Raw genomic sequence first — 18,125 nt, forward strand, 5'->3', positions numbered from 1 at the left:
GATACCTGGATGTGTCAGCCCTCTAGCTTTAGTGACTAGTGTTACCTCCCCCTATAAATTTTAGGATCATCCTGTCATCCCAGAAGTCCCTCTGGGGTTTTGATTGTCCTTATTGCCAAGACGCAGCTACCCTTCAGAGGGACTCAGCCCATTTGAGGAAGGTGTATGTGTGGCAGCTGAGGATCAGGAAAGTGTTTCCCTTAAACCCCCCCCTGCCCATGAGGCCCCATCCTCAAAAAGATTTGGTATGCCTGACAAGCAGTGAACAATGTGATGTGTACTTCCTCAGAATTTTCTTCTTGCATGTACTAATATTTATGCATTATAATCTACTTAGTGTGATCATACCAGAAACCCTGGTTTACCACTTGCTTTTTTCAACCAAATGGTAAGTCTTGGGCCCCTTTCTTTGTTGCCTCCTTATTCCGCCGGGGGACTTGGTACCTCGGCACGTTTGCTGTCGGGCCCTGGGGTTGTTTCCAGGATTTGCGGTTCTGGTGCTGCAGAGAGAGTCGTCACACACTCTCCTCACCCACTTGTAGAAGTGTCTCTTGAGGTTAAATCTCTAGAGATGGTGACACTCACTCAAAGGCCAAAAATATCTGGAACACTTGATGTATTGCCAAATTTGCATTTTCAGTAAGGTGGGCAGAGGAGAGGAACTGATTCCTAGGAAGGTAACTGCCCCTTTCATCTGTCTGCTTCTCTTGGGAGGGGACAGATTAGGAGACCCAGATAGTACTCTCCTAAAGAGGAAGAAGAAGCTTTGAATTCAGCCAAATATATTTAGCTAGCAAATGAGTCAGACTTTGAAGGCAGGTGGAGGGCTGGCCTCCGTGAAAATGATTTAGACCAGAGGTTTGCAATCTTTCTCAGTTCATGGCACCCTTTGTGTCTCAGTAATTTTTTCATGGTTCCCTGGGCTAAAGGAAATACCTAACGATTCTGTTTAATTTTTTTAATGTTTATTTATTTTGAGAGAGCGTGCACAAGTTGGGGAGGGGCAGAGAGAGAGGGAGAGAGAATCCCAAACAGGTTCTACACTCAGTGCAGAGCCCGACACGGGGCTCAAACCCATGAACCATGAGATCATGACCTGAGCGGAAATCAAGAGTCTGACACTTAGCCACCTAGGCGCCCCAGAAATACCTAACAGTTCCATTTAATTCATTAGGTACAGACATCTTGATATCTTGATACATATTTATCTCTTAACAATTTAGTAGCCATTAAAAAATATACACAAAATTGAAAGAAGAAATAATATTTTTTTAATGTTTTATTTATTTCGGAGACAGAGAGAGACAGAGCACGAGTGGGGGAGGGCAGAGAGAGAGGGGGGGACACAGAATCCAAAGCAGGCTCCAGGCTCCGAGCTGTCAGCACAGAGCCAGACGCGGGGCTCAAACTCACAGACTGAGAGATCATGACCTGAGGCGAAGCCGGACGCTCAACCGACTGAGCCACCCAGGCGCCCCAAGGAAATAATATTTTTTTTCTTGATAACCATGGTTACTTACTACTGGGGTACATGTGTCTATTGGGTACCACATACCTTCTCAAACTTTGAAATCAGAGTAACACCACCAATTTCGTCTCCTGTTCCACAGTGATTTTCATGCAGCACTTGCTTTTTATTACAACAGCCTCTAAAAACCCAGCTTCTTGGGGCGCCTGGGTGGCGCAGTCGGTTAAGCGTCCGACTTCAGCCAGGTCACGATCTCGCGGTCCGTGAGTTCGAGCCCCGCGTCTGGCTCTGGGCTGATGGCTCAGAGCCTGGAGCCTGTTTCCGATTCTGTGTCTCCCTCTCTCTCTGCCCCTCCCCCGTTCATGCTCTGTCTCTCTCTGTCCCAAAAATAAATAAACGTTGAAAAAAAAAAAAAATTTAAAACCCAGCTTCTTAAAGGTGTGATATCATCCAAAGGAAGGTCGTGCAGTCTCCCACTGAGACTTCCAACTACCCCCATTTACTAGTTAACCTGGTGTCTGACTTGTGTTGAGCATGGCTGTATTTATTTACCTCAGAAAATATCCCCTGTAAAATATCCGGTGGCGCCCCTCCCAAGTTCAGGATGTTGCTTTCAGAGTGCCTTGGCACACAGTTTGAGAACCATAGGGGAAGCCTGGTGTGGGAGGACTGTGGAATCGGGACTGGCTGGGTGGTACAGGGTGGCTCTTGGGATCTAAGCAGTTCTGAGTCTCCAGCCACAGCTGCTCAGTTTGGCAGTTAGCAGATGACTTAGAGGGGAGGGGGCTCACACCCGCAGCTTGGGTAGATTCTGGTGTCTGTAAAATTTAGGGAAATTATCATAAGGTGATAATGCCAAGAAAATTGAAGAGCAACGGAAGTTACTTTTTTAGTTTTCCTTCTGGAAATTATGCTGTGGAGACTGTATCCCAGGATTTATATTTCTTATTAATTCAAATCACCAAATTCCAGCTTACACACACACTCACAGAGAAATTTCTTACAACTAAGGTTTTTCTCAAGAATTAAGCTTAGGGACACCTGGGTGGCTCAGTCGGTTAAGCATCCGACTTCGGCTCAGGTCATGATCTCAGTGTGAGTTTGGGCCCCACTTCGGGCTCCGTGCTGACAGCTCAGAGCCTGGAGCCTGCTTCTAGTTCTGTGTTTCCCTCTTTCTCTGCCCTGCCCCCCACTCATGCACCCGCTCTCACACATGCGCACTCTCTTGCTCTCAAAAGTAAATAAACATTTTAAAAAATTTTTCAAAAAAGAATCAAACCTAAAAATGTATTTTAACTTAATGATTTTCTAAATGGCTTCTCTGGGTTCCTCTTGCAAAACAACCTGGCCAAGCTTTGTTTCTGCTTCTTTTGCTGACGTTTGGGCCCTTCTCAGGGAACAGTTGTTTTCCGTTTCCCCTGGAGCAGCTCTCGTGCTCCCTTGCTTAGCAGGCAACTGTTAGAAGGTTCTTTGACTTAAGAGGCGCTGGGACTGCCGCCACCCCACCCCCAGCCTCTGTCCCATTCAGGCTCCTCCAATGCAGTTACAAGCTCAGATTCAGCAAGTGCTTTGTTGAGAGTCAGGAGAAGGTCATAGGGGTGCCTCTTCATGTGTTCTCCAGTATCCTGTCTCAAATATGGCGGCCAGCAAAGAGGAGGAAAGGCCAGTAGTGCTGCTGGCTCCGTGACTGGAGACTTCAGTGAATTAAGTGCTGTGATAGTCTTCAAGTATATCTGTAGAGCAGCTTGACCAGGTCATTCTCTCTCAGATTCAGACAGCAATCGCCAGATCCATGCCCCCCCCCCCCGCCCCCCAAGAGAGTCTGTCATCTCAGTCTATGTTCCTGAGTGGCACTTTGGTGATGCTATTTCTGACCCTGGCATTCAAGTCTTCTGAAGCCGTTATATTAGCTGATGGCTACTTAGAGCCCAGTAAAGGTCAGAACCATCAGACTGAACTGGACAAGGAGGCGCTGCCCTCATTGTGGAGGCAAGGGCGGAAGTATGAAGGTTTACATCTGCGAGCCTGTCCCAGCAGCCCCTCGTCCAGGTTCCCTGAGCTCTGGGTCTTATGCTTCTCCCTCCCCCCATCCTTCTCTGCTCAGCTCCTCATTCAGATTAGCCAGCACTGAGTGGTTTTGTGGGTTGGAAATCATGGGTTTTGGAATAAAAATATCCTCACTCGATAAGTGACAGAACTTCTGAAAACATGGGTAGACAGCCTAATGCCTGCAACTCTGATTCCTGGGGACCTAGAGTGATGCTCCCCTGCGGCAGAGGAGGGGCTGGGAAGACGGGCACTGGCTTTGAATTGCCCAGCAAAGTGGCTTTCAAAGTCTTTCTTCATCCTTCCTCACCAGCTGGTGTTCACATCAAGGGCTCATCTAGGGCTGGGGTGCAGGTCTCTTTAGGGGGCTAGATAAAGCCCTTGACAGGCCAACTCTGGGGGGAGAGGCATCATCCATAGGCATGCATGCCTGCATGGGTCCTGGGACAAGCCTCAGGGCTACTCCTTCACTCTCGTGCTTTCCAGTGTGATGATGGTGTAACTAACAGTTACTAGTCACTTGCTGTGTGCCTTTACTGTATATACTCTTCATACTCAAAGGTAAAAGAGATGAAAAATTAGAGCAGAACATGGTTTTGTCTAAAAATATCACAAAAGTAATTAAAATGACCAATAAGAAAAGTCCCAGGATCCCAGGGGCCGCCTGGCTTGGACACAGGTGCTCACAGGGCTGAGGGTGGGCGTGCAGCCGGGAGGCCTCCGCGACCCCTCCTCGATGAAGCACCCCCTCCCTGCCTCTGCAGGTTGAATGCCAGCAGGGCCAGAGGGAGCTTCCAGGAGGATTAGGCAGACCCAGCAGGGCAGGGTGCGGCGGGGGCCCCACAGGAGCCCCGAAGCCCTGTCCAACCCTCCTGCTGGAGGTTGGACCTGGTCACCAAGTCCAGACGGCTCCACCAGAGCCACTTGCCCTAGTTACAGTAGTGGCATTTACTTCCAGGTCTGTGAGCGTCCCAGCCCTCCTGTTGACCTCCTTTCCCCAGCCTGCCTCCACCGCGGTGGCGCTTTTTGATGGCCCCATGGTGGCCACAGCCAGCGTTCCGCCATCCCAGTGTTACCCCTGGCCCGTGTCCTTCCACAGAGCTACTTCCTCAGCAGAGCCCAGAGCCTGTGTGGCCCCGAGCGCAGCGCTGTCCCTGACTCACTGCGCTGGCTCTGCCACCCCCTGGGCCAGAAGTTTTTCATGGAGCGGAGCTGGTCGGTGAAGTCGGCTGCCAAGGAGAGTCTGTACTGTGCCCAGAGGAACCCAGGTGAGAACACCTTTGCAGCCACCGGGTATTGGGAGAGCCATGAGAGGCACCAGTACTTCAGGGGGACTGTGCTCCATACGTATGGGGGACACAGGTGGTCTCAGTCTTGTTTTCCCCAAAGCTCAGGGAGGTCCCAAGCCTGGTGAGCAGCGCCTCTCTCTGACATTCAGATCCTGTGGTCCTCACATCAGTCACGCCGTTCTTGCCCTTGTTCTGGGTGCTTTGGAGACAAAAGATGTGTGGGGCTGCTGCTCACTGGCCCCGGCCTCCTGGTCCCACTGGAAAGCAGACATGGAGCAGTTAGAGAACAATAGGCGACAGGCGGTCAGCAAGTGCTTAGAGTGGTGGCAGGGACAGGGCTCCAGGCATCAGAGGAGAGGCTGGCTTGCTGTCCCTGGTGTTTGACAGTGATTGGAGGCGACTCGCCCAGTGCTCAGACTCGAGCGGTAGGCTTTCTGCTTTCTGTGTGCTTTCCCCTCTCTCGAAAGTGGGGGCCTCGGGAGAGTGCGGCGTGTTCTGCAGGTACGGCGTGTGTGGGAGCTTCTGCTATCCTTTTTTAAAAAACAACTGTGTTGTGTGATATAAGAAGTTTCGGTGCACGACACCAAAAAGGGAGGATAAGAGTAAAAGCAATCTTAAGTCTCAACCCCATCCTCACGGTCTGTTTGGTCTATAGCACAGACTTCCACTGGCTTTCTCGCCTCGTGCAGACTCTGTTTCTAGGCCTGACTGCCCAGAACGTGCTCAGAAGTGTCCTGCCTCCCTGTCCTGGTCGGATGGAGGCCCCCGTGTCTGTACGTGTGAAGAGAGGGAGGGGCTGGTGCCACCCCACTTTGGGCCTGCCAGTGGTGACTTGGCTGTGACAGCCGTGGCGAGCTTTGCAAGGCCACTTGTTTCATCAGCGCAGCCAGACCGTCGCTGGCCGCAGAGGTCTGGAAAACAGGAGCAGGGCTTCTGTGTCATGTCAGGGCAGCGGCCACCACTTTGTTCTCAGCTGGCCGTCCTCCTGCCCATTTTCTGTTTTCTGATAAGGTTTGCAGCCCCAACCTTGAAGGAAAGTACTGAATACTGTGCCAGGAGACCCAGCACCCCTCGCACATGCCTCCCCCCACCTTCCAACTATCTAACAAGGTGGTTGTGGGCTTTGGTTGAGAAGGGGGTTCGATCCCCATTCAGAGCGGATAGCTGTTTCTCGGGGTCCTCTCAGTACCCTCTGTTTTCTCTGCAAAGACAAAGATGGGCTCATGATGAGACCATCTAACCTTTCAGGCCTCTCCCCTCTTCTTCAGCTGACCCCATTGCCCAGGTCCACCAGGCCTTCTGCAAGAACCTGCTGGAACGAGCTGTTGAGTCGTTGGTGAAGCCTCAGGCCAAGAAGAAGGCGGGAGAACAGGAAGAAGAGAGCTGGTAATGTCCCCAGAATGGGCCCCTGCCTCAGGCAACTGCCCAGGAAGCTTGGGGGCAACTGGAGGCCCACATTCCTGGAAGCAAACAATCCCTAGTGTAGGGTCTGTAGGGAAATCGAATGATTCCAGGGTATTTCTCAAACCCGGCAGCCTCACAAGAGTCCCTTGACCTGACCTCTGTGCCCTTTCCTCCCATACCGCGTGTGCCACTTCCCCCCTCTTTCTCCTTTCCCCCATCCCTTCACCAAGCAGAGGCAGTTCTCGGAGCAGATCAGAGATGTGATCAGGTTGCTTTGCTTTTGGCAGTGGGGAGGGGGGGGTGGCCTGTTGAGGGCATAGGAATGGAATGTGGAGGGCTGAGCAGAGGGCAGACATCTGGGGGACTCAGACCTTTATGCAGCGTGCCAAGCAATTTCTTATTCTTACAGAGCTATTAAGCAGTCTTTCTTCCTCAGAGTAAGAGCTGAGGGGCAGACAGGTGCCAGAGTCACTCTCCTACAAGGCCCAGGTCCTGACTGGAGTGCACCTTAGCGGGGAAGGGAGGGCAGCTCTGCCAGTGAGATCAGCGAACTTGTGGGAGGAGATGACATTTGAACTAGGCCTTGAGGGGAGGAGCATCTGGAACAGCCCAGACGTGTGAAGAATGAAAGCCTGTGGAGACCGTGAATGGTGTCAGTGGTGGGGACAGGGTTTAGGGTGTGCCTGGTGTGATTGGGGTCAGGGGGAGCAGAGGCCAATATAGCCATTGGGTCTTGGAACTGGAGCGCCGAAGCCAGGCATGAGCGTGGTCCTTCTGTACATTCTGACGTACCATGGAACTGTTTATTTTCTTTCTAGTGAGTTCTCTAATGCTCTGGAGTACCTGAAATTACTTAATTCTTTTGTGGACTCTGTGGGGATTGTGACACCACCCTTCTCCAGCAATTCTGTGCTCAAGTCAGCCCTTGGTAAGCACTTTGCAGGGTGGCTCTTCAGGCCTCGTGTTGCTTAATTCAGTTTCACAGCCCTTTTGCCCCAGCGGGTCCAGGTCAGTTGTGAGTGTTCACTTGAGAATCTTCTCTGGATCTGAGGTGTGTATCTATGGGCCCACGTGCCTCCAACGCACAGTTACCCCCTGCTGGGTGGCATTCTGGGGACAAGAAATAAAGATTCTCCTAGACGTGGGACGATGAGCAGTGAATATCTTTCCTTGGAACTTTCCCAAACACCCAGACTGGGCAACAAGTGGTCTGGACACCAGGAGCTCACTTGTTGATGTGCGGTGGCCCTGAGGCTGCTTTTGGGTCTGACAGTCTCTGCTGAAGAGACTTTTCATCCGGGTATCTTTACTGCTCAGCGGCTGCCCGTTGGGTGAGCCAGTGCAGCCCGCTGACTGACATTCTTTGCTTCTGTCCCTAGATGGCCATCAGGATGATAGCACAGCAGCTGTTTCTGAGGCTGCTGGGAGAGGGGGGCCTTCAGGCTCTCTTCTGGCCACTCTCGCCAGGGAGGGAAGGATTCCAGAAAAGCAGCCACCCCATCGTGACCCCTGACCCTGCAGCCTGTCTTTAGAAAAGCACAGGCTCTTCCGCCTTTTATCTTACGCTTCCACTTCCTGCCCCGCCACCCCTGGCATCGCGAGATCACTAGCACCGTAATTCTACAGCTGAGAAAGCTGAGCCTCTGAGAAGAAAACGCTGAAGATTCTAACCACAGCCTCTTACTGGAAACACTTGAGAAACTCCACTCTTTGTGACTTCATTAGAGATTCATGACGTTTCCAGCACTTACCTTAAAAATTACATGACAGTGAATGTCTTTGCTGTACTTTTTTTCTCTAGGCCATTTTTTTTTGGTGATAGACTGCCCCAAACGGGATTACTAGAGTTACTAGAGTAATAGGAGTGGGCATCTTTAAGGCTCTTGATACAGATTGCCAGTACTTTCCAAAAGGATGTACCGGCTCGCACTCCCACCAGCATCTCTATGACAGGGCCACGCAAAGGCCCCTGGCCCATCGCCAGAAGGTAAAGATGGCACGTGCACATGGGAACTAGGTGCAGGCAGCCAGGCTGAGCTCCGTAGGTGTGTAGGTGCTGGAGTAACATTTGGTGCTGTTCCGTTCCAGGTCCAGATGTCATCTGTCGGTGGTGGACGTCTGCCATCACTATGGCCATCGGCTGGCTCCAGGGAGATGACGCAGCTGTGCGCGCTCACTTTACTGAAGCAGAGCGTGTCCCCAAGGCCCTGGAAATGACAGAGTGCGTAAGCCTCCTTGGCCACTCACTGGCTTCTCTCCAGGGGAATCCCAGGTGTGCCAGGCTCACTTCTGTGCGTCAGCAGAGTGGCCACTGGGGTGAAAGGTTGCGCAGCTTGGGGACGACATAATAGATGGAGAGGTGAAGCCAGAGGGAGGAAGAGGGCAGCACGGAGAAACCGATGGCAAGCAAGCCCATCTGCGTGCATTGTCCTAGCAGCTGCCAGCGCTACTTCCGGGGCCTCGTCCCCCATTCTCATGGAGCCACAGGCTAGTGGGGATGGAGAGCAGTGTGGCTCCTGGCATCTTCAGAAGCTCATGGTGCAGCCAGGCAGCGTGGTGATGGCTCACGGCCAGCACAGGGCTTGTGAGGGCCCGTCTCTCGCGTGCCAGCATTGTACCCCCTTTCCTTTCAGCTTCCTGTCAACACCCACCCCCTCTGCCCCAATCAGCCCTTCACTAAAAGGCTTTAGCACGAGGCATAACCAGAGAGCTTTTGACATTCCTCTTTGGGGACCCAACGCCTGCCTCTGGGCATTTGTCCATAGTAACGTGCAACCCCCTGTCTGTTTCTGACTGGATCTGAGTGCCCCTAACATCTTCTGCAACCCCAGAGAAATTGTACAATGCTCCAAGACAGAAAGTTCCTGTCCTCAGACCCAAGGCCGGAACATTTCCTGTCACGCAGACTCTCAACCAGGAGAACAGGAAAGAGCTGAGAAAAGTAGGTCTAGGCAGGTTCCCTAAGGTAGGTCACACACCCCAATTTCATTTAAGTAACCCAGTTTTGAGTACCCTGACCAGTGAGCACCCACCTTACATTCTCCCAGCCAGTGTGCCTGAGGACATGGCAGGTAGATTGTCCCTAGTCCCCTCATTTGTGAGCAGCAGAGCCCTGGAATCAGCTAAGACCCTCAGCTGACATTCCTTCTCCTGAATTCAGTCAGTCTGAGGACCCTTTGCTCTTTGGGAATAATGATGCTGTGGGAACGAACCCTCCCCCACCCCAGCCTCCCCAGTCTCTCCCCGATCTGCTCTGTGAAAAGAAGCTACTTTTCTCTGGAGAGCTTAATACCCAGCTTCTGGGGGAATGGCCCCTCAGAGAGCAGGCACAAATAATGGAGTCCATACTTTATGTCATCTCAGGTGGCAGCAAGTAGGATTATGGCCACTTTACAGATGAGGAAACTGAGGCACAAATTGTTTGAATGACTGTTTTAGGTGGCTCCTTAGTGGTAATCCTGGTGGTTGAGCTGGGTCTCTGATCCCTGACTCTCGGCCACATGCCCCGTTCCTGGGTCTCCTGCACCCCTTCCATGATTCCATTGTTTATTTAGTAGATACTTAACTGAGGGCCCCCTTGGTGCCCAGCTGTGTCCTGGGCTCTGAGAGGCAGCAGTAGACAAGAGAGCAAGTTGCGGCCATAAGCAGATAGATAGTGGCCCGACCTGCAGAGGTGCTCTCTCCTGTGGGCAGCTCGTGCCATTGCCTTTGCCAGACCAGTGGTGGCTTCTGTGAAGCAGCCAGTGCAACTCTTCACTGGGAGGGGTTCTGGGCCAGAGGGAGGGAGGCCCATAACCACAGGTTGGTGTTGAGGGGAGCAGAGGTGAGTACAAAGGGCCTGACCCAGTGGGTAGCCTGAAGAGGCTTATAGAGGGCAGGACAGGAGAAGGCAGCCCCAGGAACACAGCAAGTGGAATAAGTCTCAGGAGACAAGTTGGTGAGACAGGACACTCCTGTGCACCCACGTCAGCAGAGGCACAGAAGGGGGAAAGGAAAAAGAGCTGGTCTGCCGATGCCTGCATCCTGGAGCAGAGTCCGAGGTGGATGCGGGACGGGGGGGCCATGGCTAGGCTGAGAAGGGCCTTGTTCAGCCGTGAATGGCCTGCAGCTGCCCTCCCTGTGCTGCCCCCTGGTTTCTTCCCTCCAGCCTCTGGCCCCTGGATATTCTCACACGCATCAGAGACTCCAGGCCTTTGCACATGTCGCACCTCTGTCTGGAACCCTCCCAGAATGCCACACGACTCACTCCCCTATTCCTTCAGATCTCTGCCCAAATGTTACTTTTCCAGCAAGGACATCCTTGACCACCATCCCTTATAAGATGCCACCTTCTTCCTCTGCTTAGCTTCCCTTCATGGCGCTTGCTCCGCCTGGCATTACATGTTCAGTGTTCAGTGCATTTATTATCTGACTCCCGCACTCGAAAGTGAGCACCTGCAGGCAGGGACTTGGGTTGCCCACTGCTGCATCGTCAGGCCTGGGGCTCTGTCAACACTCAACAATGAAGGAGGCTGTAGGGGTGGGGAGCCCGCCCTCATTCAGGGCCCCGGCATCTCAGATCTGGAGCCATTGTGGCCGCACGTGAGTGGACAGACCCATGTGTCACCGGCTCAGGCTCTTCCTCATTCCGCCCGAGGGACACTCACTGACCTCTTGCCTCTCACCTCCCTCTCACTGTCCAGGAGCCCCCTGGTGAAGGCCGTCTTCCACACCTGCAGAGCCATGCACACTTCACTCTCCGGGAAGGCGGATGGGCAGCAAAGCTCCTTCTGCCACTGTGAGAGGGCCAGTGGCCACCTGTGGAGCAGCCTCAATGTTAGCGGGGCCACCTGCGACCTCACCCTCAATCATGTGAGTGGGGGCTGATCTGGCCCCTAGGGGGAGGTACTCAGCTGTGGCGGGTAGGAACACCCCTGCCCACCTTGAGCTTGCCCAGCCTGTGGGGCCGTCCCAAAGACAAACCAGGCAAGCGGTGCCTTTCCCCAGACATAGCCTCTTGGCCCAGTTAGGCCCCTTTGGAGTCCTCAGGGCGAGCATGTTTCCACCTGTGCCTTTGCTGGGTTCCCCGAGTCCCGGGTCCTGCTGGTCCTCAGCTCTGCCAGCCCCAGGTGAACCAGAGCCGGTCAGGGCTCTGCATCTGCTCCGGGCAGCTTGCACAAGTCCCGCAGACCACTGCAGGCCAGCCTTAGAAGGGGCCCCGAGCCGCGCGCACACGCACCCCGAGCCGACTGACCAGGCCTGAGCACCTCCGAGGCCAGGTGCCCGCCTCCTAGCGGGCAGCTGTGGTGCATTGTAGTTGCATTGCATGTTCTGGTGGTACCCGTGCAATGTTTCCACAGTGCATCACAGAGGCCTGCCTGGCCCTCGAGAGACTTCCTACCGTGCCTTGGTAGGGGGCGCTGCCGTCACTGTTGGATCCCAAGGCATGGCCGCCCCGGGAGAGAGGAGGGGCAGGGTGTGCACAGCTAAAAGCGAAGCACGGTCTGCACACTCAGCAGGAGTTGGGTTTCCCTCCATGAAGGTAGAGATGAGCTATGGCCCGGAGGGTCAGACTCTGAGCCCCCCACTGGGGTTTGGTCCGAGGTAGCTAGGTTGGCACTTCTGGCTAGAGGTGGTGAGTATCAGTCCCAGATACTAGGGGGAGCCCGGAAGCATGCCAGCCCTACAGAATAAGCACTGTGCCAAAGGGGCCCAAGAGAAAAGGCCCACGGAGGAGCCACATAGTTTCAGCTGACTTTGGGAAACGAGAGAGAGGCTGCCGCACTCTTGGGGCTTGGGGTTCCTGGACAGCAGTTCTGTGTGGGAGAATGAGCCAAGGAGGAGACCCCGTGGAGCTTGGCATCTGTCAAAGGGCAGAATCCAGCCCCAGGCCGCTCCCACCACCCAAAGGTGCTCCCCCAGCGCTCACCTCTTAGAAATGCCAGGCTTGGAGCGCCTGAGTGGCTCAGTCAGTTAAGCGCCCGACTTCGGCTCGGGTCATGACCTCACGGTTCGTTGAGTTCAAACCCCTCCTCAGGTCTCTGTGCTGACAGCTCAGAGCCTGGAGCCTGCTTCCGATTCTGTGTCTCCCTCTCTCTGCCCCTCCCCCGCTTGACTCTGTCTATCTCTCTCTCAAAAAAATAAACATTACAACAAATGTTTTAAAAAAAGCCAGGCTTGGTTTGAAGAGGGAGGCCATCACCAGCCAGAAAACAGTGTGGCGAAGGGACAAGACAACGAGCAGGCACGAGGCAGAGTCCAGGGTGGGTCCAGTGCCCTGGTGAAGGGACACGAAGAGGAATCTCCTGGGGGGAGTCCATCGGAACCTGTAGGGCCCCATGGGACCCCTCTCACAAGGAAGTCTGCTTTGTCCTCACTCTCACTGCCCCCTGGTACTGATGGGAGCCGTGCAGGTGGCCCAGCCTCATGGGTGCCGTGCGAACAGTACGTGAGTCCCCCACTCATGCGCTGTGCGGCATCCATGCCTGATGGTGGCTGGCATTGACAGTGCTTCCAAAGGCCGGGTGTAGTAGGCACGCACAGTGCTCTCCTGTAACACGGTAGCCTTGTGGTGCCATTTTGTGGATGAGGAAACGGAGGCTGAGAGAGGGTCAGTTGTGTGCCAGTTGGTGGCCAAACCGCAATTGATTTAGGTCAGTGGGTCTAAACCCAAGTGTTCAACTGGTCTGTGGTTTCGCCTTCTTGGACTCCTGTCTCCCCAACCCCAGAGACCACTGGGGCCGAGCCTTGGCTGCCTTCTGTAAAAGTGAGCCTCCTCCTTCCCTTCCTCCATCTCCTGGCTATGCTGCCACTTCGGGTCCTTTGATCCTACTTGCGGGGCAGGGCCGCGGCCCAGTTGGGGCATGGGCCTGCCGTGAGGCCACCTCCTGTGAGGTGGGAGGAGCCTGTGCCTTCCTGTCAGACCCACGAAGGTATTATAGGTATTATTCCGGTGCCTGCTGCATGTCTCCTACACAAGCTCCTGCCCTCTCTGGGCCTCACTTCTTCACCCACAGAATGGGAGAAACAGATCTTCCACCTGGGGCCATAGAAAGGACTAGATGCTGTGAGCCCGTTTGCCCTTCAGCTCTTCTCCTGCTGTCTGGGGAGCGTTTTCCAGGCTGCCCCTCTGGGACTCTCCACTTCCTCCCGGAGCTGCCGAGGGTTGGGCTTGGGAGGGCCTGATAACCGCTGGGATCTCTATCCCCGCAATAGGTCAGTCACCGGTCTCCTCCCTTGTGGCTCATCCCCCAGGTGGTCCAGCTGCTGACCTGTGACCTGCTACTATCGCTGAGGACAGCGCTCTGGCAAAAGCAGGCAGGAGCCAGCCAGGCGCTGGGTGAGACGTACCACGCATCCGGTGCTGAACTGGCCGGCTTCCAGCGGGACCTGGGCAGCCTCCGCAGGCTGGCGCACAGCTTCCGCCCAGCATACCGCAAGGTGAGACCCAGCCGGCCGGCAGGGGAGGGCAGGTGGGGTTCTAGAAGCACCAGCACGGGGTTGCAGAGTTGGCCCTCGGAGGTCAGCCGGTCACCCTGTGTCCAGCACGGGGGTAGCTGCCATGTATCCCTTTCTTCTGCTTGTGTTAGCTGAGTAGCTGCTGTGTGCCCAGCCCTGCAGTGTGGCAAGCAGGCCGAGGGCCCACAGGCAGGGGCCCGCACCGACTGCACCTCACGTGTCACATGCGGGGATGGGAAGGGCTCCTGGCCCTGGGAGGGGTGGGAAGGGCATGGAGAGAGCTCCACTCTTGATTTCCTAACTGTTGTCAGAGTGACGGAATCTCCCTAGCACTTCATTTCATTCTTGTTCTGAGTCGCCGGGGGCTTTGGCTCTGCTGCCTGACTGCACACAATATCCCCGTGGCGATGGCCACAGAATCTGAGAAGTCTCTCGGGGCAGTTGTGTAATTGGGCTGATTGGACCCAAATAATTTCCTTGCTTGTTTTATTGTGATTGCTAATCAGAGTTATGTACTCAACATGTTTTTGCCTGAATTATTTTCTAAAATTTCAAGTGAGAAGGCCATTAGTGTCCAGGAGGGGCGAAGGGCTCAGTGAGTCTGCCTTTTCCTTGGTCCCTCCCAGGGTCACATTGTGGCCACTGTGCACAGTGAACCAGGACAGACAGCGGGCAAAACATACATAATCACCGCTGAACCTGCTCCACTGGGGAAAAGAGGAAGTGTACCCCAAGGTTCAGGGCCCTCTGGTCTGCTCAGGGCACGGCTGGCATCAGAGGCCTCCTCTTGAGACACCGTTTCCAACCTGCCTCTCCCCTGCTGAAACTCTTTAGTGGCTCCCCCGGCCCCACTGCCTTCCCCAGTGGCACTCGAGACCCTCCCCACAGATGGAGATAGGAAGGGGTATAAAGGAGCCTTGTGATTTAAGGAATTAGAGATCTAGGCCTTGCCCCCCACCCCCACCCCATTCCCCAGTGACTCATATTCACAGAAGAGCCGCACTTCCCCTGGACACGTTCTGGCCTCTATTTCTTTCTGAAGAAACTGAAGGAAACAGGACCGAGCCTCCCTGGTGCCAGTCCAGCTAGCTGTTCCCCTCCTCTTGCCGCCCTCCTCCCAGCCTCACCTCTGCCTGTTTTCAAGCCGTTTGCCACCCCCAAGGCCTGAGGCTGCACCCAGGCCACTTCTCTTCCAGCCCCCGGGGGCACGTCTGGGCTCTTTGTCTCCTGTAGAGGAGAGCGTCCTTGCCTGTTTCCAGCTGGCCTGTGCTGTGCTCCCCATTCCTGCTGTTCCTCCAGGTGTCTGGCTTTTTCGGAGCTCAGAGTGAGGACGGAAGTCGCTTCCAAGGGGAGAGCAGGGCAGGGTAGTGCGGAGAGAAGGGCCACTGTTGGGTGGCCGACGAGATGCCTCCTAGAGAGGTATCCACTGGGGTACAGACAGGTGCGTCCCCCCTGCACCACCCCCAGGTGTTCCTGCACGAAGCCACTGTGCGCCTGATGGCGGGAGCCAGCCCCACCCGCACGCACCAGCTGCTGGAGCACAGTCTACGCCGCCGGACCGCCCAGAATACCAAGCACGGTGAGTCTATCTGCGCCCCAGCTCCGGGCCTGGTGTGGACCCTGCCTGAGCAGGGTTGGGGAGGGGAGGGGAGGAGGGCCCCAGCCCGCCACTTACCCTGGCAGAGCCCCGGTGGCTGTCCTCACCTGCGCTGTTCTCAGGTGGCGCGAGAATAGCAGTGGCCCGAGGCTGGTTCTCTGAGTTGCGGGGGAGGATCCATGACCACGCTGTGGGGCTGGGGTTTGGTTGGCTTGTGGATCCAGCCTCGGGAGTGAGGATGGGAGGCCTGGGGATTCTGGGAGGGCTGGGGATGCTGTCCCGGCCCCAGCACTGCCTCACTGGCTGGCTCTGAGTTTAAATAAACGAGTCCAGGGTGAGCCCTTGGAACAGCTCGGTGAGCGGCTCCTCCACGCGTCTCCTCATCGTTCCTGCAGGAGAGGTGGACGCCTGGCCTGGCCAGCGAGAGCGGGCCACCGCCATCCTGCTGGCCTGCCGCCACCTTCCCCTGTCCTTCCTCTCCTCCCCGGGCCAGCGGGCCGTGCTGCTGGCCGAGGCAGCCCGCACCCTGGAGAAGGCGGGCGACCGGCGCTCATGCAACGACTGCCAGCAGATGATTGTCAAGTTGGGGGGCGGCACTGCCATCGCCGCCTCCTGACCCCTGGGTTCTGCCCACCTCAGCCCCTGCCTCCCGCCCCCCTCCTCCCTCTGTCTCTCCGTCTCTCTCCCTCCTCCCTGTCTCTCGATCTCTCTGCTCCCTCTGGGAGTTGTGGGATGAGCCTTGTCTTCTGAGCTGTTGCCTGCTGAGGCTTGTGGACCACCTCAGCCCGGTAGGCCCCTGGGCAGAGCCCCAAAAGCTGCTGTAGACAGATGCACGTGGTCCAGGGTCCCATGGGTCTGAGAGAGGAAAGAGCAGGGCAGGAATTGGGGGGGGAGTTTCCTGACTTAAAAGTGGCAGGGGGCTCCCAAGCTGCCTGGTCCCTGCCTCCAGCCCTCAGCCCTCCCCAGCTTTTCTCTCCTCCAGATACCACCCCCCCTTTCCTGCTTCCTTGTTTTTTATCAGGCTTTCCCTGTGGGGGACATAGGTCTCTGGGCACCAAAGCGCCTCACCCTTGGCACTGTGCCCAGCGTGCCCCTTTCCCCCTTTTTATACAGATGTTTTTATATCCGTGTGCTTGGGTTTGCCGTGATGCGGGGCTGAGTTGCTGTGGCATCTTTATTTCTCTCCTTGGGTCTGTGTCCCCTCCCCTGTGCCTGACAAAGCCAGTTCATTGTTTTCTCTTCATTACACAGGACAGCCAGGGTAGGAGGGAAGCCCAGCTCTGGGGAGGCAAGTGGGAGGCAGGGGGCAGGCCTGGGGTTGGATGAAATAATGTCGGCATTATTTTTTAATTTTTTAAAAAATAAATGGTATCTTATTTAATTGTCCTGTTCCTTCCCACTCCCCGCCCCCTGGGGCTGGGAGAGATGAAGCCACCCATTGGGACTGGGGACCAGGGGCCTTCAGTGTGGGTTCTCAATTCCCTCCCACCCCAACTCCTACCTCCACAGTCTATTTTTATCCCGAATTCTTGACCTGAAAATAAGCCAGGGTGGCAGGGACCAACCCCCAGTCTCTCCCTAGTGACAATCCCCTTTTCAGGGTAAACACTAGGAATAAAGGCCCCTGCCTCGATGAGGGTCCTTGGAGGAAAAGTGGTCCCACTTTTCTGGATCCCCGGGCTTGGTGCCCAGCCCCTGAGGCCATTTCTCCCAGGACCTGAGGACTGCCTGAGACCTCAGAACCTTCCGGGAGGCTGAGAGGGGCTGCCTTCCCTCCCTTCCTGCCTGTGTTCCTCACCCCTCAGGCCAGTTGGGGTAGAGAATGGGCGGGGGCTCCCCCCGATGCCGAGGACAGGCTAGAGTGGCTCAGCTTGGACCTTACCCACGTTCTTTCCCTGCTGCCCCTCCCCCCACACACTGTAAGTCGTGGCCCCTGCCCACCAGGCGAGCCAGCCCTTGTGTCATGTGTATATACCGTGCCTTTTCTCATTATTGTTTAGGGGTGGGAGGGGGTAATTTTTCGCTGAAAGGGGGATACACCTATGGCTTCCTTGATATGGAATCGTTCACTGTGTCCTGGATGTAGGTTATTCAATAAACAGATTGGTACCACCCAGCATGAGGCGTGTGAGGGTCTGTAGTGTGACCGCCGTGGTGATTCAGCCAGGTGGCTGCAAGGCTTGGCCTCTGGTGGGTCGGGGACTGAGGACAGCCCCTCCTTCTCTGCTGAGAGGCTCCTGGAAGGTTTCATTTGGAAGGACCTTCCTCGACCATCCACCCGCTTCCTTACAACGCCGGCTGCTGGCGCGCACTCCTGGGCTGGAACAGAGTCTGGAACAGAGTCTGGGATAAAAGGGCAGCCAGAGGTGCTGCTTGGGTCAGAGGCCACTGTATCCAGGACACAGCTGGCCACTCACAGCAGCGGCTGTTTCAGATTTGGGGTGCCAAGCCCATGCGTGTTCACCCCTCAGAGAGAAATCTGTCCGCTACTGGCTGTATCCCCATCCCCCCCTGAGGGCTCACTGCCCACAAGTCACATCCAGGTCCAGCTCCTGTACCCAGCTGGTCGCCTGGGGCAGGACATCACCTCTGTCTGCCTCCTCTTCCACGTGTGCCCCACAGGGATGACAGTCCCTGCCTTTAAGTGCCCATAGACGTGTTGGCCAGTTTCAGTGACATGACACACACAAAGTTCCATGTACAGTTAAGTGCCTTATGAGGCTGGCGAGAGGCAAGACCACGAGGAGCAGCAGTGGGCTGGAAGCGGAGGAGTCCAGAGTGACCTGGGGATGAGCATGGAGCATGGAAAGCAAGGTCAGTGACCTGGCCTGGCCGAGAAATAAGTCTTCTCCGAAGGGCAGTCCTGGGATGGAGATCTAGGGTC

At 55.4% G+C, this 18,125-nt stretch overlaps 1 protein-coding gene across 1 annotated transcript in view; it reads left to right on the top strand.

Annotated features, from left to right (window-relative positions):
- Window positions 1–17,360, top strand: part of SREBF2 (sterol regulatory element binding transcription factor 2) — a 59,617-nt gene extending 42,257 nt beyond the window's left edge. Inside the window, 8 exon segments of the mRNA XM_047067408.1 lie at window positions 4,614–4,782; window positions 6,072–6,189; window positions 7,026–7,135; window positions 8,296–8,428; window positions 10,890–11,058; window positions 13,441–13,626; window positions 15,112–15,223; window positions 15,637–17,360. Of these exon segments, the coding sequence (XP_046923364.1) occupies window positions 4,614–4,782; window positions 6,072–6,189; window positions 7,026–7,135; window positions 8,296–8,428; window positions 10,890–11,058; window positions 13,441–13,626; window positions 15,112–15,223; window positions 15,637–15,857 (1,218 nt within the window). The 3' untranslated portion in view covers window positions 15,858–17,360.
- The last annotated feature ends 765 nt before the right edge of the window (window positions 17,361–18,125 follow it).

This window comes from Lynx rufus, unplaced genomic scaffold (genome assembly GCF_022079265.1).
Source record: "Lynx rufus isolate CCGP_SWC_20201006 ecotype Redwood Valley unplaced genomic scaffold, mLynRuf1.p SCAF_7, whole genome shotgun sequence".
Classification (NCBI taxonomy): Eukaryota; Metazoa; Chordata; class Mammalia; order Carnivora; family Felidae; genus Lynx; species Lynx rufus.